This window comes from Vidua macroura, chromosome 3 (assembly GCF_024509145.1).
Source record: "Vidua macroura isolate BioBank_ID:100142 chromosome 3, ASM2450914v1, whole genome shotgun sequence".
Lineage (NCBI taxonomy): Eukaryota > Metazoa > Chordata > Aves > Passeriformes > Viduidae > Vidua > Vidua macroura.
The window spans coordinates 43644482-43665655 of NC_071573.1; the positions used below are offsets into that span (position 1 = coordinate 43644482).

General features: G+C 39.7%; 2 protein-coding genes across 2 annotated transcripts in view; one reads left to right on the plus strand and one right to left on the minus strand.

Annotated features, from left to right (window-relative positions):
* TTC13 (tetratricopeptide repeat domain 13) overlaps positions 1 to 1134 on the minus strand; it is a 39637-nt gene extending 38503 nt beyond the window's left edge. The window contains exon 1 of the mRNA XM_053973284.1: positions 891 to 1134. Within this exon, the coding sequence (XP_053829259.1) occupies positions 891 to 1134 (244 nt within the window). The remainder of the gene's footprint in view (positions 1 to 890) is intronic.
* Positions 1089 to 16348, plus strand: ARV1 (ARV1 homolog, fatty acid homeostasis modulator). Its single transcript, XM_053974507.1, has 5 exons — positions 1089 to 1471; positions 10643 to 10762; positions 12427 to 12580; positions 13797 to 14021; positions 14501 to 16348. The coding sequence occupies exons 1-5, from the start codon at positions 1133 to 1135 to the stop codon at positions 14605 to 14607; spliced, it is 945 nt and encodes a 314-aa protein (XP_053830482.1). The 5' UTR covers positions 1089 to 1132; the 3' UTR covers positions 14608 to 16348.
* The last annotated feature ends 4826 nt before the right edge of the window (positions 16349 to 21174 follow it).

The window sequence follows — 21174 nt, forward strand, 5'->3', positions numbered from 1 at the left end:
CTGTGGCTGAAATTAAATCAAGCTGCATCTCACTCACTGAAACATGGAACTGATATGGTTGGAAGAGACCTATGAAGATCATCCAGTCCAACCTTCCTGCAGAGTCACCTTGAGCAGGTGACACAAGAACACATCCAGGTGGGTTTTGAATGTCTCCAGATAGGGAAATTCCACAAGCTCCCTGGGCAGCCTGTTCTAAGTGCTCTGATACCTTCATACAAAGTGGTTCTTCCTCAAGTTGAAGTGGAATTTATCATATTTGAGTTTGTGGCCATTGCTCCTCATGTGTCTCTGGGCATCAATAAAGTCTGGCACCATACTCTTGACACCTGCCTTTGAGATATTTAGGTACCCTAATGAGATTCCCTCTCAGTCTTCTTTTCTTTAGACTAAAGAGGCCCAGCTCCCACAGTCTCTCTTCGTGAGAGAAGTTCCAGACCCCTGGACCCTCTCCAGCAGCTCCTTGTACTGAGAAACACTGCAATATAAGCACGGAGTGCTGGCATATCCCCATACTACTGAGCGCAGGAATTAAGAAGCAGACAGAGTCCAGCTGCTGGGCTCGGGAGGTGAGTAGGGCAGCAGGGATCCTCCCGTGTGGTACCTAAGGTTCGCCCGTCCCAGGGGTGAGTTTTTCCTCGGCTCGCTGCCACAGCCTCTGTGGCTCCGCGGCACACACCGGCACGGCGGGCTCGGCGCTGCAGCTCACCCGCCAGCAGCCTCGCTAGGAGTCAGCCGAGCGGCAGCGGTGCCCACGGCCGAGGGGCCGCCGGCACCCCACACCGCCCCGAGCCCACCACCAGCACCGCCGCCCCCGCCCGCCGCTCCAGCGACCTCGGCACCACCGCCCCGGGGTGCGGATGGTCACCGCAGCCACGCCCGTGACTCACCGCACTCGGCTGAGTACTGCTCCGCCCACTCCCCCGCCGGGCCGTGGCGCTGCCGGTGCCGCTCCTGCTGGAACAGGGACAGCGCCTGGTAGCGCTCGGTGAGGGCGAGCGCGGCGCGGGCCAGCAGGGCCAGCACGGCCAGCGGCACCCACGGACGGCATGCCCACGGACGGCATGCCCACGGACGGCATGCCCACGGACGGCATGCCCACGCGCCGGCAGGTGCCATCTTCACGGCGCGCATGTGCGCTTCCTCGGCCGGGAACATGGGATGCCCCCGCCGCCCCTCCCACGGGGCCGCCGTCGCACTGCCCCCTGGGCCACGGAGTTCCCTACTGGCGCAGTCGGGCGTATGGCAGCAGCAGGAAAACCACAACTCCCGGGATGCACCACGGCGCGGTCTGGCTCAGCTGCTCTCCCGAACGCGGAAACGAGGAGGCGGTGTGGAAGCGCTGACAGGGCTGGGCGTGCTCCCGCGCGCCATGGCGGCGCTTGGCGCCTACCGCTGTATCGAGTGCAACGGGGAAGCGACGGAGCTTTACCGGGACTACCAGCGCGGGGTGCTCCGTATCTCCATATGTGTAAGTCGGGGCGGCGAGCAGTGGGTGGGAGAGGCCAGGAATGCACGTGGGAAGCTCTGACGTCAGCAGGCGGCGGCGGCGGCGCGCGGCACGTGGTGGTGGGCCCGGTGGCACGCGGGCGCCTGAGCCCCTTGGAGCGCCCCCTGCTGCCGGGCTCCGGCCATTCCCGCGCGTTGTGGCCGCTTTCCCGAATCCAGGTGTTTTATGAGGAAAGGCTGAGAGAGTTGGGCCTGTTTAGCCTCGAGAAGAGACGACTGAGAGGGAGACTCATCAATATATATAAATAGGGAGGGTGTCATGAGGATGGAGCCAGGCTCTTCTCGGTGATGCCAAGCAATAGGACGAGAGGCAACAGGCAGAAACTGATGCACAGGAAGTTCCACCTGAATATGAGAAAGAACTTCTTCAATGGGCAGGTGACCAAGCACTGGAACAGATTGTCCAGAGAGGTTGTGGAGTTTCCCTCACTGGAGATGTTCAAGAACCATCTGGACACAACCCTGTGTCGTGTGCTCTAGGATGGCTCTGCTTGAGCAGGGAGCTTGGACCAGATGACCCTCTGTGGTCCCTTCCAACCTAACCCATTCTGTGATTCTGCAGGTTTTCTGTCTGCTCTGCTTCCCATTGTAATTTCCTCCTGTTCCTTGAGTGCATCTGTGTGGTGGAGCTGTCCTAAGTGGCCTGCATGCTTCTTGCTTCTGTGCAGGGCACTGCAGTGCGTCTGCTGCTGTGTGTGCTCGGCCTGGCTCTTGCTGAAGGGCAGATCTGAGCGTGGCTCCATGGTTGAACACAGCTCTCGTGCCACTGGACCTAAATGTCAGGGTATGAATGATGATTATTTAGAGGGATGTGGGTCCTGGTCAAAAGTTGAACATGAAAGTTGAACATGAGCCAGCAGTGCCCTGGTAGCCAGGAGGGCCAACCCTGTCCTGCGGAGCATCAGGCACAGCATCACCAGCCAGGCAAGGGAGGGGATTGTCCTGCTCTGCTCTGCACTGGGGCAGCTTCACCTTGACTGCTGGGGGCAGTTCTGGGCAAAGCAGAGTAAGAAAGATGTAAAGCTATTGGAGAGCATCTAAAGGAGGACTACAGAGCTGATGAAGGATGTAGAGAGGAAGCCGTATGAGGAGCAGCTGAGGTAACTTGGCATATCCAGCCAGGAGAAGGGGAGGCTGAGGGGAGACCTCATTGAAGTCTACAGCTTCCTCTTGCTTATTAATCTGGTGCTAATAAACAGATTTAAGGCAACCTGGGAGCCAATAGATGGCACTCATTCCCCTTGGCATTTAACCATTTGAGGACTAAAGATCCTGGTCTGTTGGACTTGTAGAATCCACGTAGAATCAAAGACTTAAGTCCCAGTTGCTGTATGCATCACAAATGCTAAACTCATATAAAAAGAGTAAAGAACTGAGTAAAAGGAAGAGCAAAGAATCACACATTCCTAGCAATTTGGAATTCTGTCCACCTTTCTCCATGCAGCCCCACATCTGTACCATTTTTCACTGACTCGTACCAGTCTGTTTCCTCTGGCTATGTTGTGAGTCATCATGGTTCAGTTTCAGTTCTAGTTGCTCTTATGTGGCACATGTCGTATTGTCACAAAACTTCCCCTCAGTTTCTGGCCACCCAGGCAGTGCTGAGAGCTGGAGACATGTTAGCTCACGGCACATAAAGTGGAGATGAGAATGTTGAAAGATTGTCAAGATCAAAAGATTCTTTCAGTTGAACTGATGTGACTTTGGGTTTATCTCTGTATGGCACGAAAGCCCTACTCATGTCTCCAGCTATCAAGGCCCCATGGTTTCCAATAGAGCAATGCTTGGTTTACTTTTTAATTTGCAAGGATAGTTTTGTCACTGTACCAACCCTCTACAGGCATTCTATTCCATGCAGACAAAGCTGTGCTCTGGCCAGAGACCTGGAAAGTCGTTAATCATCATGCTGCTGACAATGAAAAATAGTCAAGTACTGAATGTCCTTTGATACCCTTCATAGACTTTCATGAGTAGTGATATGAGTGTGTCAATGTTATGAATCTTCTTGATGATCAAACATGAAAATAATGATAGCTTAGAAGTCTTCACTTAATATATGAAGACCCCACTTATCAGTGCAAAACATCATTTATATCAGTTATGTATAAAACTTAGAGTGTAGGCCTCTAAAAACTTAAGAAAAGCTGAAGGTATTTAAGAAAAATTGAAGGTCTGAGGTGAGATTAGAAAGTGTGATCACTCAGCCTGAGAACATTTTTCAGTTGTCTTCGTGGAGTGAGAGCATTGAGTACTCCCTGTAGCATTAAGAGAGAAGAAGTGAAAAATTCATAGAAAGATTGTATATTGATACTCAAAGTGAGGCCAATGGGCATCATCTAGATATTTTTTTTGTTAAAAAGCACTTATGTTTCATTCCCATTTTCAAGTAGTACCTGGAAATACTGACACCTTAAGGAAAAAAAAAACAGACAACCCCAACATTTGTTACATATGGTAAGTAAAACAGAGGGCCCCAGAAAACTGGGAACAAGCAGAACATTGTCAGGATCATCACTGTTTCATACTGACCTACAGACTTTCCCCAATACTATTTTAAAATTATCCTTGATACCTTAAGAAATCTGCATCTAAAAGGTCTTTGCCATTCTCAGGACAACCCTGTCATTTAGCACTTTTTGGAACAGTATCTCAAGGTTGAAGAAGCTAAGTTCTCCCAGCAGCAACTTCTGTCTAGCCCTACATTTATTTTAGGATGTGTTTAACCTCATCTGGATGTGATTTTGAGGTGGAAGATTTAAATTTGAATGCATAAGCAAAATACCATGATTTTGTATTCTGTTATTAATTTGTTGAAGAAAAGAATTAATTTTTTCCAGAGGCAAATACTAAAAGCTTCCATTAAGGAACATGTGTTTCCAGCCCACAATATTAGAGCACAGTTTTGGAAATTCAGCCTAATGTTGCTTCAGTTTAGTTACTCTTAATATAATTTAAAGTTTCTTTGAACTCCATATTGCAATTTTAATGTGGGCAAGCATTAAAGACCTCACAAATGTTATTATCCACTCTGGGAATAAATTTGCAATGGATGCTGAAGGAACTAAAGGAACTTTCTTCTATAAAACATAGAAGTCCATACAGTACGCTTGGGTTGGAAAGGTCATGCTTTTCTTAATAACTGTGCAAGGTGGCTAAGTGCCATAAATTCCTCAAGTTCTTTTTGAATCTGTTTTGTTTAATTAAGACCATTTTCAGCTGAAGCCTAGCCCAGACCTCTGGCATTGCACATTCCTTCTTGCTGGAGATTCACATTTAGTGGATGAACCATTTTCTCATCCTGCATATACTTAGCTGTGGAAGTAGCGTTACAAGAGACAGTTGGACCTCTTCAATATGGTTTTTGCTTAGTTTGAAAACTGAGGAGTGACAGGGGAGGGTGTGGAATCTGTGGGCATGTTAGGATTGCCTCCAGTGGAGGTGACATTTGACACTCACTTTGCATCTCCTGGGTCTGGGTTTAGTCCTAAGTTGTGGATGTACTGATGTGTTCCCTATTCCCAGAGACAGGTGATGGTGAAAGTAAGCCTAGGTGGCTCCTTCTAGAGAAGGTTTTTGGTAATTATTTTGAGACCCTTAAAATTTACTTGATCCGTAAATAATACAGCAAATCTTCACTGAATATATTACAAACCAACCATTAAGAACAGTAAGGAAAAAAATACTGTTCAAATAACACTGCTACTACAGTAATAATTCTGGGGCGTGGGGTGGGAACACGTTTGGCTAACCTGAAATAAACTCTGCAAAGTGCAATGAATACAGAAAGAAATTAGCAAACTTTGCTTATTCAGAAGTAGAAGGAAAAGCATGCAAACGTTTTTAAAATTTGGTTTTTAATTTCATATATGTTGTTATGTTTAAAAATAAAATGTTAAAAATGCTCCAGACCATAATAAAGGAAAAGAAATTACTTACTGCAATATATAGAGCACAGTCACCTTACAAACACCTTGTGTTTTGTAATAAGAAAGCCAAATTGCCTGAGCAGCTCACACTTCATTTAGCTTTTCTGCAATTAAAAAATAATTGAAAAGCTTTTTTTTTTTTTTTTTTAGCAAGGCAGAGAGACCTTGCTTTGAATGCAAAGCATTTATGTGGTATGGTACAGAATCTGTCAAGAGTACAAAGGTCATCCTGGAAAATAACATACGCTAATTTTATGTAACTCTATTTACAGGCCAACTCACTACTGGAAAAACAATTTTTAAAATTTGTTTTCTGAAACTGAATGCATCTGAAACTGGACTGTTTTGTTTTTCAGTCTACTGTGACACGTGGCTCCATCCCTAATAAAGAATCCATTTCTGAAAGCAGCACAGCTAATGTGTTTTATTATTTAAGGGTGCAATTGGGACTAAGAGCACTCTCACAAGAGCCTTTAATTTGCCTAAGAACCTATGCAAATGGACCCCTGTTCATGTGGAAGCTATGTAAATGTTGTTACAATTTGCTGTATGTGTAGTCCAGCAAAAAATTGTATCTTAATTTTGCCAAACCCTGGAGAAAGGTATACTATAATAAGACTGTTTCGTTGATATTTCTAATGCCCAGAGATTTGCAAATGTATTCCTGATGTGGTTTTCATGGTAGTTTTAAATCAGGATGAAGCTTTATTCTTCAGTGTGTATTTTTACTTTCTGTCATGTCCTATGGCTTCCTCCTCAAGTGTTCTTTTACTTTCCACAAAATCATTTTTTTTTTATTTTCCCAAAATATTTTTTTTTTTAAATTAGAGAGATGAATCCAAAAAAAGTCGTGTTTATATACTTGAGAAACTTTATCCTGCAGGGACAGAAGGTGTTTTCTCAAATAATTGTATACCGTATTGTATTGGGCACACATTGTGAACACTGTTTCCAAATTGAGTATCTTTGATGAACAAAGCAAGAGTTATGTCTTTTGAGTAGTGATTTATAAAAGGCTGATAAACATGAAGTTTGAATTAACATATCAGTACTTTTTTTTTTTTTTTGGTCATATTTAATACAACTGAGACTCTAAAATGTATGTTACTTTCCTTAAATGTTTTAGATTGCTTTGATCAAAAAGAATCTCATATACTACACTATGAAGAAGATGGTTGTACTTGCCTTTGAAGTTTTCTTTTTTCTTTAATTTGCCTTTGCTAATTGGTTTTAATTTTTTTAAGATAACTAAGCAAACTTCTAAGTTATGAAAGTGGAAGAATTTTTTTGAACAACAAGTATAGTCAAATCTTCCTAAATATTTGATTAGTCAAACAGTTCTTAAAGTAATAGCCATTTAAATTTGCTAGAATATTGATATACTTTTAACTTATCCTTTTTTAGGGGAGCACAGTATCTGTTGGATTTTTGTATGTCACTATCAAACCCTCATAATGTTCTTTAAATTTACCAAATCAGAAGAAGATGTGTAAATAGAATTTATGGTGTGAAGCTTGACTTTTTTCTTCTGCAACACAATCTGAAAGTACGTGTTAAGCAAAGTAGTGTCTATTTTTTCAAGAAAAAATACCAGTTACTTATTTCTGATGCCAATTACATATTTAAGGCACAAGTTGAAAAATGGCTAAAAGTGTAGAGAAATCCAGTTACCTCTTTCTCCTGCTTTTGTGATAACTGAGGCACATCTTTGAGAAAGTCCAAAGAAGATGAAAAAGCTCAGGTATATTAAAGATGTGCCTTCTTCACTCATGCTGCCCAGGCCACTGACTAGAGCTGTGCAGAACAGCAGTGGGGAACTAGACGTGGGCACCAGGATTGTAGTTAAATTGCCTAAAATCTTAAGTGTGCAAGCAGTTCTCCATAGCTGAGCTGCTCATACCAATCTTCTCTCAAAGTGTTAGTGATTATCAGTGTCCCCAAAGTTCCATCCCTTTAACTAGCTGAAACTATCTAGTGAAACGTATGTGTACTTAAACTGCATCAGTCCTTGCTTGCACTGATTTTGCTGAAGATAGGCTTTACTCACAGGTTTCCTTCCTAGGCATTTGAGGTTGGTGTTAGATGTTTTAGTTGTATAGCTGGACAAAATAATGAAATAGCCAGGTATGGAAAAAATTCTTCCTAGAGGACATATTAGTTCTGTAGTATACTAATGGAACAGCAGCCATCATCCAATTAGTCCGTAGCAGTGCACACACAAGTCTTTTGCAGCAAAGGTAGTTTGTAGGTCTCACAAATCCCTGGGTGAACTCACACTTGCTAGGTTACTGGGTAAGCACAGAGGATTTTTCCTTCTTGCAACAGAGACTCAGAAATAAAGTATCTTAGGAATATAAATTATATTAAGAATAGGGCTCTCATATAGCTCTAGAAGACAGAAATACTAAATTCAACATAATTTTCACAGCTGCAGAGAAGGTTTGGTATTTGACTGCCAGAAGCTGTGGGGCAGAGGACACCACTATTTCTGTATTCATTTGCAGCAGTCTCCATATATATCTGCAGTACAATTCTGAACTGTTGGTTTTGCCTGGATGGTTGGTCTGATAAATTTTCATTGTCTAAAAATCATGTCAGCTGTCAGTGAAAATTTTTCAATACCTCTTAATGCAAATTTTTTGATCAGTGTTTGATTGGGATATTCCGATTGAAAATACCATTCTTTACTCAGAAAGAATTTTGGTCCTGGTCAGAAAATGTTCTGTTGTAGGAGAATTTGAGAGCATAATGAAACTGGGTTTATGTAAGATACTCTTCATCTAACCTTTATGACATCCCTTGTGTTGAATAATCTTACTTTGCCCAGTGCTTGTGTGAATAAACCTACTAAAAAAATTGCACTTGTCCAATGCTACATCAACCCAGAGATGTGAAATATGCAAACTACTACCTATAAGAATATGTTTATGATTTCCCAGTAGAAAGAAATTCAGCAAGACACTGCCTCTAATTAAAGTAGCAATTTCTCTTTCACTCTATTAAATCTTATAACTGTGGTCTTGTGTTATGTTCTTTTTCCATCTAATTCACTTTATTTTTAGACTTATCAAACTCCTGGTTATTGAGGGAGTTTTTTAATTCATTATCTTTAACTTGTGTACTGTCATACACAGTGCAATAAGTCTATTGAAATGAGTTGAGTTTTTCCTTAAGCTGGACCAAACACTGATTAGAGGTTGCAGCGTCCCCTAGACCCTGTGTTCAGTTTATGCATTTGTTCAGATGTTTTTCTTGACATTGATGTTGGACTTCTGAGTCAATTTGCTGGTGAAATTCTGCATTCTCAGATTCTACAAAAATAATTCTGTTAAATAGCAAGGCAGTGTTAACTTTGGACACTGTCATAGTTTTGGCTGATTTAATTTTATGTCTAGTAGCTGGTAGAGTGCTGTGTTTTGGATTCAGAATGAGAATAAGGTTGATAACACATGGATGTTTTAGTTGCTGCTATTAGTGCTCACCCCAAGTCAAAGACTTTTCAGTTTCCCATGCTGTGCCAGCCAGCAGGAGCACAAGGAGCTGGGAGGAAACACAGCCAGGAGAGCTGACCCAAACTGGCTAAAGGGATACTCCATACCCCATAGAGTGTCATGCCCAGTAAATGAACTGTGAGAGTTGGCCAGGAGGGGCTGATCACTGCTCAGAGATGGAACGAGCATTGGCCAGTGGGTGGTGAGAAATTACATTGTGCAGCTCTTGTTTCTCCTGGGCGTTATCTCTCTCTTATTATCTTCCATTTCATTACTATTATTATTATATTTTGCTTTATTTCAATTATGAAACTATTCTTTTCACCACCCATGGGTTTTACCTTCTTCCAAGTCTCCTTCTCATCCTATTGCAGGGTGACTGAGCAGCATTGTGGTACTTAGTTGGTCTTTGTATGACAGAAAAATGAAAATTGAGAAGCCTATATGTTCTGTCCTGGGCATTTGTCTGTAGGTGTGTGTTGTCTGCATGATGCTGCATTTTTGACTGTTGCAGCATTTTAGAAAGTGGTGTGCCGACATTTCTCTTCTGGCAGTGCACCACCATGCACTCATAATTGAAATAGAGATAGTTTCTGTGACTGTTGTGTTCTCAGCATGGCAGCTAATGTGAAGGCCTGGGGGACCAAGATCAGCTGAGGACAGCTTGGAGGAACCAAGTAGCCAGGCTGGAGGATAAGCAGCAGGAGAAAGCAGGCCTGCAGGAGAGCACCCTTCTGCAAGTGCACTTGTTTGGGCTGAAGTGGTGGCCGCTGCTCCTCTGCTACTCCTCAGCTCTCTGCTAGAAGTTACTTCCTCCTTAGGTCTGCTAGATGAACCTTTTGTGAGATTATTTAACCCTCCTGCTCACAGTAGAACAGCCTTTTATTAGCCCTAACTCAAATCAAGGAGTGATCAGCCAGGCAGGTAAGTCAATAAAGCTGGAGGGGATTGATGACCAGCAGTTCCCAGTGGCCTGGGTGAAATAACCTCTCTAGCAGAACCAGCAGACGTGTTGGAGAAGTGATGTTTTAGTGTCCTACCACTGTTTAGTGCCAACTGACTCTCTGGCTGTGGATCTCTGTGAAAACTACATTATCAGTATCTGAATGTATTGGTGTTTGCTTAATGATGGAAAACTGGTTGAAACAGACAGACAGTTTAACTGTATGGAAGAACAATACAACAGCAAAAAACATTTACTGTCTCCTTGAAAGGAAGAAAAAGGTAGGATAGGAGGATAAAGCATCTCTGAAAATTAAGAAGTGATAGAAGAAATTAATTTTCTTTCTAAAAGATACCCAAAATAACACAAATAAAATATGCAGTAAATGAGCCATGATCAGTTAACCTTTAGCATGATACTGATGCATTTCTTGAGTCTTAGAAAAGTAGTTTAGTTTTTGGCATCTGTGGAACACAAAAGTCCATTCCTGTACATTTAATTATCGATCTTAATCCAAACCCTGTAAAAATCAATAATAAATCTTTCTATTTTATAAGGGAATTCTGTGTGTCAAGTGTAGTGTCAAGGGAGAAGAAGCAGTTTTCTGGATGGATTAAAACACTTTTGAAAATGAAGATGACATTAGAGAAAAACTAATAATAATTGAATTGCTAATTTGTATTTATCCAGTTGTACTAAGATCAGAGAAAAATTTTTTAAACTCTTCCTTTCCTTTTTTTTCCCCCTAATTCTTCTTATTTTGTGATTTTCAGAAATTCTGCCAGAAATCTGTGGATAAATACATTGAGTATGATCCTGTTATCATCTTGATTAATGCTGTTTTATGCAAAGCGCAAGCATACAGGCACATTCTTTTCAATACAAAGATAAATGTAAGTTGCTTTGTCCCTACCTTGTGGCTTTTTTTGTTAAAAATATATTTAGGTTTGGTAAGTCTGTTGCAATAGTTATAAAACTTTAAAGACTGTTCATCTCCTGCACTTCCACAGATTTCAGCAAGCTGAACCAGTTATATCATGAATAGAACACATGGAATCTCAAACTCCCACCATTACTCAGACAGCTTCTGTCCTCCCAGAAGTGATGCTGAAGTACCAGCAAATACAAAGTCATCTTACATGTTAAAGAGAAGGAACTGCAAAGAACTGTTTGTGCAGTTTTCTACCTAACCTCTAACCTGCCTATCACAGTAATTGGTGCTAAAAGGATGATGTGCTAAATTCCACCGTAAGAGAAAGACCTAATTGCAAATTAATTTTCAAATTGAATTTCTGTTGGAAACAATTCTTTTTCAAATGAGCAATCAGAGTATAACATACCAAATTAGCAATACTGTGCCAGTTAAACTTACTGTACTAATTTCTCATAAGTTTCCCTCTGTGTAATTAACCATGCCCTCAAAACCAGAGCAAAAGATGGTGGCTTTCACTTGAACTGTGGTTGATGCAGAATTACATAGTTGGGCTGGCCAGTCTGGAGTGTAGAGGTGTAGTGTTTTAGTATTGTATATTTTTACTCTAAGGACTGATTTCCCAGGAGAGGGAAGCTAATCTAGAGCAAAATCTTTAAGCATAAGTATGTGTCTTCATGTTGGTACCTCTTAGCCAGTTCTGTTTAAGCAGTGTAGATAAATACATTTGCTTCATCTTTCAAGCATAAATCTGTCTAAATATTTTTAATTAATTCGGTTTCTAGAGATTGGTAATGATGTTTCCTGTGAGGCTTCTGCAAGGACTGTCTGTGAAAAGTTCATCTATTAAAATAAATTGAGTTGAATTTTAAACTGGCAATGCCTATGCATGTATGTGCAGTTGGCATAACTTGCCTTCAATGGAAAAAGTAGAATCCAGCACAGAAATTGTTATGGCTTGTTTTAATCTGTATAAGACCAGAAATCACCTCATATATGCACTGGCTTATAGACTGTATATTGTGGAAATATGCTAACTGTTGGCCCTCACAACATAATTTTTGACATCACTTCAGAAGATATTTTAAATGGTTTTGTTTGGTTATATTGCTCCCTTTATTTTTGGTGCCTTTCCCTTATATGACTAAGAAATATTTTGGTATAACTACACTACCAATTTCTTCTAGTGGAGATTGTCCCAGGGAACAAGGCTACTTAAACCAGTTTGCTGAATGGAGTAGTTGCCCTTAAACAGAAATTTTAGATAGTATAATTCTATGCTAACAATGGCATAATTTTGGTTTTTCATTCCTAGCTGAATAGCCTTCCCAATTTTAAATGGTATGGATCAGGTCTTAACCACAGTTATATAGCTTCTTCTGTACAGAACTGTTCATGCAGTTTTGTGCATGTTGTAATTGTAATTTGACTATCATGTTAACAGATGTTAAAAGTGCTAAACTAGTGGCTCAACAGAAGTAATTTTGCTTATATGCTAAAGAAAAATAATACACTTACAGAGTTTGTGTCAAGGTGTTTAAATGTATTTTAAATACTGATTTCTTGCTAATGCTTTAATTTATGCTGATTTAATACTACTCCTTTTATTGTTCTTTCATTTACCAGATTCATGGGAAGCTCTGCATATTTTGTTTGCTCTGTGAAGCTTATCTCAGGTGGTTGCAACTACAGGATTCAAGCCAAAATACAGATCCTGATGACTTAATCAGATATGCCAAAGAATGGGATTTTTATAGAATGTTTGGCATAGCTTCTTTAGGTAAGATTGGTGATTTGTAGTATATATTCTTTAAACACTGAAGAACTTCAAGCCCATACTGAAAAAATTTATACAGAATGGATGTGATGTCCAACCCAGTATGGTTACACAATTACACATATATTCTCTAATTTGCCTGCATTTAATGCAAATGCCTATTTTGGTCCTGATGACAGTTCAGACTGATATGATCAGCATTAGATATGAAAAGACCGAAAAGTGGCAATATCCAGAAATCTTTGCCTGATATCTCTTGACATAGTTTGAAGATCAGTGTAGAGCTCAGCCTTATTCCATGCTTCTGTTGACTTCAAAGTTTATTATTCATTAAGGTGATACAGCCTTATTAATGTAAACAATTGGGAAAAGCTGTATCTGCTTGGGTTTGGTTTTTATAAACAAATACACTAAAATACAGACTAGTGTCATCCACAATAAAGAGTAAATACTTCTAAGACTGCACTTGAAGATAGGGGAGCGGTTTTGTTCTATGCTGGTTAAAACATTTTTTCTCATACTTTTTCAGATGTGATAGTGTTTTAATCAAACTTGCAGACTAAAACTAGTATTTTTCTTACACATTCAGAGCTTAATTTAAATCCTTTATTGTCTGATGTTGTTTTAAGTAGGTTTTTATAGTATGTCAGTAAAAATATTGAACTGATTTTTCAGTAGTGACTCATCTATTACAATTATTGTGGGAGTTTCTTTGACATCTGCATTAATGCCAGCATATCACAGGAGTGGTGGTAAAAAAAGTCTGGTAGCTCAATGGTGTTCTCACCTTGGTGTTCTTTCTCATGCTGGATGAAAAGGGTTCATTGCTGGTGATCTTTTGCAAAGAATGATTGATTTTGTTTTACAGCCTAACAGACAGTTGAAAAAAAACCCCTCTCTTGTTGCTAAAAAGTGAAAGTGAAGAGGTTCTCATGCTTGACTTCCTCTGCTATATGGAGTCAGAAATCACAAGTATTATAATCCTACAGATAGAATCCTGTGATAGAATTATTCTGAATGTCGTGATACTGAATTGGTTTAAGAAATATTTGGCCATTAAAATGAACACAGGAGATAGAGAACATTTGTATTTCCCTGTGGCTTTTAAAAAGTGACTCCTTTGCATTTGGGACATGTAATTTTACTGAAATTCATTCAGATCTGGACTTGATTTTTGGCATTTCGTTCTCTCTTTCGAACACCTCTTATCTCCTTTCAGAACAAACTTCATTTTTCATTGGCATTTTTATTACCTTGTGGTGGATGACACCTGAGATGCTGAAAAGAAAGTCTGACTTCATCTTACTTCTCAAAGCACTCCTGTTGTCTACCTACGGAAAGCTCCTGCTAATTCCAGCTGTTATTTGGGAGCACGACTACACGCCTTTGTGCCTTGCATTTATAAAAGTGTTTGTCTTGATATCAAACTCTCAGGCAATTAGAGGTACATTTTCGCATTTTATATACTACATTATGTGTATAGAATATGTGTGAGAGACTGCTGATGTTACAGAAGCCATTATTGTTGTCTTTTTAATCTATATCAGATACGTGACTGAAATAGCTCTAGTTTAAAATTGTGTTCCTTAAACTTTATTAGAAAGTGATTGAAACAAAAAAAAGGAAGAAAAAAAAGTACCTCTTATCTCACTATTATCTCTTTGTATATACAGTATTATATCCACCAGATCCATCTGTTACAATTTGAGGCAACTCATGAATCATTGAAACATAAAATAGATTTCTTCTGAGTTTCTGAAAAATTAGAATGTCATATTAATTTCATTCATGTCTTCAGAATGCAGACTTTTAACAAATCTGTGTGATTTCTAATACACATAAATTAATATGAATTCTCATATGATTTCTGTGATCTTCTTAAATGATACCTGATACATTTGTTCTGTTTTTTTTTTTTTGCAGTTACATTGAACTTGAACCGAATACTCCCTTGGTTTGCCATCTTCTTTGGATTAATTTTGGAAAATGGTGTGGTCTGCTTGTTCCAGAAAATGGGATGGCATGTTTGAAATGTCAGCCCAGTGAAGAAATACCAACAACAGGATGATAATTTTCTAAGAATGATCTCTGCCAGCAGGCTCCAAAAGCCCTGTTTTCATAGATCCCTATGAGAAGGTGATAGATAACAAAAAAGCATTAGAAGTTTGGCTATTTACTGTGCTGAGCCATAAAACTTCTGCCTTAGGTTGTTTATTTTCCCATTAAAAATATGAATGTCTCACTATCCTAACAGTTTTATAAATCTGGCTGCATAGCTGTTGTTGTAATAAGAAAAGTACACTTAAAAAAACCCAGCCCTGCTACCAATCAGCGCATTTTGGCAGAGAGAGGAGGATGAACTGTTCCCTTAAGAGGAAGGGAGTCAGTGGAAAAATGTAAAAGCCAAAATTTGTATTTCTGCAAAACCAGATTTTCAAAGAGAAAAGTGAACATTTGCAAATAGTTTATTGGAGAAAAAGCAATTATTCCAGAGTGAAACTACAGTAGGAAAACCAACCTACATTCTCTGGAATGTTTGTGTAACAATCCAAAATAATAAAATATCTAGTTCTAGAGTAATCTCTAGGAATGATAGTTTTAAACTGGCTTGAAATTTTAGGTGATCTCATAAATATTTGAAATTTTGTGTGATCTCATAAATGCTGCTTTGTTCTGAAAGCTGAAGAGAGAGTGAAAGGCCTGACCCCCGACATGCAGGGCTGTTTGGGATACTGCTGCTTCTGCATTTAAGTCACACCCCCCACACCCAGTCCTCATCTGGCTGTACATTTAGTGGAAACAAAAATTGAAACATGAGGCCATTCAGCAATAGAGTAGTTGTTTAAAAATAAACAAACAACAAAAATGTTTAGGCCTAAATTAATGAAGAAACATTTATAGAAGTTCTGCACCTTCTTCCTCAGCAGGCAAAAGAAGAGCTAAGTAGCCCACAAAGGAACTGACAGAATCAGTTTCCACAAGACAGTAAAAAGGGCACAAACCCACTTTTGTGCAGATCAGTTTCCATTCATTCCATCAAATATTTACCTCTCCTGCTTGAGTTCTGGAAGGCTTTACTGTCCATAGGGATTATTACCATTCTTTGCTTTCCTCAGAAGCTATCTCAGGTCTGTGTTTTCCAGAATGAATCAAAAAACATTTTGCAACATCTTCAAGTTAATTCCCAATAGGTTTAGAGTTAGTCTAGATTACGACCACAAAAGATATCAAATGTGTTTGTCTGATGGAACTGCCCATGCTATGCAAGTTACTTGATCAGAAGAGCAAATGGTTGCTGATTCTATTAAATCAAAGGCTGACAGCAGTTTTATTGTGTTACACATTGCAATTTCCTGAGCATGTCAGAGAAAGCAAAAAACCCCAAATTGCAACATTTTGAAGTATATGAGACTCTTAATTTGGTTGGTAATTAATTGATTTCCCCAAGTTGAGTCTGTTTTGTCCATGACAGTAACTGGTGACTAAACTCTCTCCATCCTTATCTCAACCCATGAGCCTTTCCTTTTGTTTTCTCTCCAGTGCCTAACTGGGGAGCGACAGAGCAGCTTTGGTGAGCATCTGACATCCACACTAGCACTGGCAGTGGTTTCAGTCTAGAGGCTGAGTGGAGCCCATTTCAGTGTAACTAATGCAGGTCATTATATGTAAACATGATGTTGTCAGCGGCAAAATTGTAAATACAATGTATATAAATTTTATTTGAGAATAGTCTTCTTAAATTAAACTTCATTTTGAATTTTTAAAAACTGATTTCAGATATTTTCTGAGGTTTTTTTCAGAACACCTAGAATGGACACGAACACATTCAGAAAGAAGCAGTGTTTACCTATGGTGTCATATACACTGATAATGTATCAGTTACGCACTCTGTAATGCTGCCCGGAGCCACCACTGCCCTTACACAACTTGGAAGCAAGAGAAGACAATTAAAAGCTACAGAGCTGTGGAAAAAAGCAGGTGTGGTACAGGTTCTCAGTCTTCAGAGGCATCATTAGTAATGTAGGGCATTCAGCATTGTTTGGTGTTAAAGTTACTCCTTTACCAAAACTAATATGACAAACACACTAATATTTCATAAATCTAGGGGGAGCTTAAGGATGCCCACTGGGAAGGGGGGTGCAGATGAGTGCAATTTTTATGCTTTTGAAAGCATATGGTGCTTCAAAGAGAACCAAGACTATTTTAAGGTTCTGCCTCTTTAAAACCATCACATCTCTCTTGCTTTTACTCTTTTTTGTCTTTTGAACTTATCTTTTTTCCATAAACTTTTTGTAATGAAACAGTTACCTGTTCTGGAAGATGGATGGCAAATAGCCCTTTCTGGGGATCATAATCTGTTTCACTAAGTTATAGGAGAGGATTTATTTGAGTTAAAAATACAGCAACCTGGGAGTGAACCTATAGAAACTCTTTTTTTGCTTGGAATCAGAAGGGGTATTGTGCCTATGGAGCAAATTCAGAACTGTGTTGCATGAAATGCACAGAAAAATCAGGGGTGTTACTGAGACTTGGATTGAGCAACAGCTTAGTGATTGCAAAGTGGGAACTGGGAACTCCTGTGGGTCCTTAGGCCATGTAGCAAGTAATTAGAAATTAGTGTATGCAAAATTTGAGAATTACAGTAAAAGCTAAGGAGGGTTAAAAGAGAAAGTAGGAGTCTGGCAGACTTCTACAAAATTAAGATGGCAATAAAAACTGAGGAGATAGCATCTCAAGAAAAATATGTAAGAAAATATGCAGTATTGATGTTTATGAGTATATCATTAAGCAAATATAAAAACATTCTACTACCAAGTTTGCAAATGATGAACATGAAAGAAGAGTAGTATTAATTGCAGACATTTTTGTAATAGTCTAAGTGACAATACGACATAGCAAAAGATGTTTTCCGAGCAGTAAAGTCTATGGTTTTCCCTAGAAAATATACCAGTAATCTCATTACCTCAATGGTTTGCACTACAGCCTTAAAAATACACTTTTATAAGGCAGGATTAGCAATTGTACGGTGATAGAATTAGTCACTGAACAGGAAGAGCTATGCAACAGCAGAGCTTCTCCCTTCATTCTGCATTAGCGTGTGCTGCATTAGGCTTTGCTGGTGCAAAGGCTACCACTCTTGTGCCCTCCTGCACATGCAGACAAGGGAGCCCTTTCTTCCATGAAAGTCCTATCTCAGAGGCATGTAAGCTGTCATTTGTTATCCCAGTCTTCACCAAACTGAAAGTAAAGCAGGACATCTGTACTGGAAAATTATTAGCTGATTTCTCATAAAACAAGCATGCCCTTGTTTCTCAGGGGCTTGCCTGCTTTTGCACTCCTTGAGCACTCCCCAGCCGACTGCTGTTAAGCACTGCAGTGCCAATCTGGAGTTGATGAGGAAACCACTGTTGATTTCAAAACTGGAAGGAACACACAGACACTCTTGTGTAGTGTGATTAATTTTTGTTTTTTAAAATCACAAATCCAAGCTTTTAAAAATGAACATCCATCTTCAGTTTGGAGAATGAAATTAGTGATGAAAAACAGATCACAAAATACTTGTTTTAGTGACTTGGTATCAAGGTCAATTCAAGATACAACCACAAAAGCTGTAAAATTCAAATTATTTCAGGACGACATCTCTTAAAAACCTAAACAGTCCCACAAGCTGGGATTATTCTGCATCTTGTTGAGCTCTGCAAAAATTCATGTGGCAGGAGAGAGAATGAATGCATTCCTCCACTGCTAAAATTCAATAGGGTTTTTGTTTATGAATTAATTTGAAACTCAGGTTTCTGCAGTTAAAATTTGCAGGAAGTTGTAAATAACAAGATTCCCATTTTCTCTCCTGCCTCTTAGCTGTTCTGACCTTCTTAGTCTTTCTGGTAATGCTTACTGTATTACTGAGGTGGCAAGAAAGAAGATATGAACATAAGGAGCTTCATGAAATCTTGATCTGCTATCCTAAATTTATAAAGCTTTTTTTGAGCTCTGTGTAGACAAATGACAGGTCTGCAAAGCAACTTGGGAATACTGCTAATGATATTTTATTAGCTATTAATTAATAGCTATTCATTAAAATAATAGCTATTGTTTAGGTTTGTTTGGGTTTTTTTCTCTGGGTAAAAATGTGGTTTAAATTCCTTTACATAGAAGCATAAGAGTGTGAACTTAAGAGATTTTACATGTGCTGGCTGCTGCTGAAATAAATCCAGATGATCCCTTTGATTTCTTACAATCTCTGACTGTAATTCTGAGGACATTTTTTAGGCAGAAGAACTGTTTTGCTGCACAGAAGTGCATGCCATGGCTCTCTGAGCACAGGACTGGGGACCTGAATTAATACCTGAATCCTAATCCTGGCTCTAAGACCGACCAGTGCTGTGACCTTGAGCAGGTCATATATGTGGCTCCATAAAATGATTGTATCTCCACCATCACAGGATTTGGGGGAGGATTAATCTTTTCATGTCTGCTTAGAAAGATGAAAAGCATTAGGTCCTTTCAGTTGCAGGTTGTTAGGAGTCAGTCAACACCATGAATGTCAGGAAACAGACAAGCCAGGAGCCAGAGAATGTGAATATTAAAGGTGACATGTTTAAAGTCTTATATATACTAAGGGGAGCTTTAATTCTGACCCTTGCTGGCATGCAGTTCTGGAACGTACACATCTGAAGACTTCTAGGAGTATATACAGCAAATCACTCATCCCTTATTCAGATTTTGAAGTTATTGCAGCTGTTGTGTGCCAAAATAAATCTGAAATTGGTTTAAAAACTTGGAGCAAAGGGAACTGGCACATTAGTTGATCTTGCTTTCAGCTATCTAAAAGAAAAAATAAGGTACTTTATTTGACAGTTTGAGACTTTGAGGTAGGAAGCACTGGTACATTTTGCAGAAAAATATTTCTTAAAAAAATACTACAAACCATTGGTATCTTTTTAGTAAACAAATTCAATAACATTGCACAGATTTAAACAAGAAAAGAAGACCTCAACAACATATAAGCACTTCTACTCACCTTGCACTCCTTCCTCAGAACTGCTTATTCACTCTGTAAGCATCTGTGGGTGTTACCTTTATAGTGATTCCCTGCCAGGCAAGCTGCAGCCCATCTGATACTGTCATACATGCATCACTCCTTAACTTTGATCCTTTCTTTGGTCTCTCATTTCTCTTCCAGAATAAAGCTTTGGTTTTAACCATCAAAGCCACATATGTATCATGTCTTGGCTACAGTAGAGATAGTCTCTCTTTTTCTTAGTAGGGCTACAGCGTTCTTTTGATCACTGAAAATCAAAAGCCAACAGAAGTGTAATAATAACTAGGAAGAAAACATTTCCTATTGAGAACATCCAGTGGATAATAACATGCCACATACCAGCACAAGAAAAAGTGTCTTGGATTTTGCAGGATAGGGACCAAAGGAGAATGTATTACATTGAGCATACGCCTTATAAATTTGACCAAAGCAGGAATCTGTTTCCCTCTAAGGACATTTATCCTGCTTAGTAGTGTGAAAATGGCAGATGGGTTGCACAGCAAGGAAAACACAATCCATCTCTTACTCATTTTGTCCTGGAAGGGAGCAAAATGAAAATAAAACACTGATGATTCACGAAGAATTTTTTTCAGGAATGGTGGACATTATTTGAACCCTTTTCTTTAGAGAAGCAAATTAACTTTGCTGTGGACGAATACAATGGCAGGTCTTCATTTCTCTACATAACCACATGACAAGATTCAGTTTGTACTAGAACTCTCATCTTTTCAAATGTATTCTGCACTTCTTTAAGTGGATTTTTCCCTAAAATAGTTTTCTGCTCAACTGAATTGTGCAATTTATGTAAATGATGTGTGTGTGTAGATAGAAGGAGAGGGAAGGTCAATCCTGTTCCTACAGTCTGTGAATTTTCTGCCTTATCTATGTATGAAATGGTGCAGCTTCTGTCTGTTTAAAGGTCCTACATTGAAAGGAAAGGCCACCAGCAAGAAAGGCACTTTCCTCCCACAATAGTTTGAGTATTGTGCAACAGAACAGATTGTATCAGTTTTTAAAAAATGTCATGTCCCTGACAAAACAGTATCAGAAGTATGTAGAGATCACGTCTCCCTTCTCTCATTTTTACTTGGCTACTTTTAGGTAACAAAATACCAGCATGGTGATTCTAATCTAATTCAGCTGCACAAGCACTTCGATTGAAAGTTCAGAGAGGTGTTTTTAATCCTCTCCAACATGACTTAATAGAGGATGGCAAAACAGGAAGCCCTCGTGTGCAGATCCTTCCTCACTATAATGGCAGGGTGGAAGGTGCCATCTGTCATTTCATGCCATTATATTGGAAAGTGCTGTCTCCTCTAAACTCTGCAGCAGCTGCTCCTGAAGGCTCAGCTCTTTGTCCTGAGCAGGCAGCTGCCTCTGCCACCCCCTTGGGAACAGTTTTGTTTTCACAGAATCAGACAGGGCTAGAAGTGATCTCAGAGGTCATCTGGTCCTTCTGCCAGCCACTGGGATGGATAGGCACTCCTGACAGATGTTCTCCCTGGCAGGCAGAGATTCTGTCTCTCAGAGACCAAACCTAAGCTGCCTTTCCTAA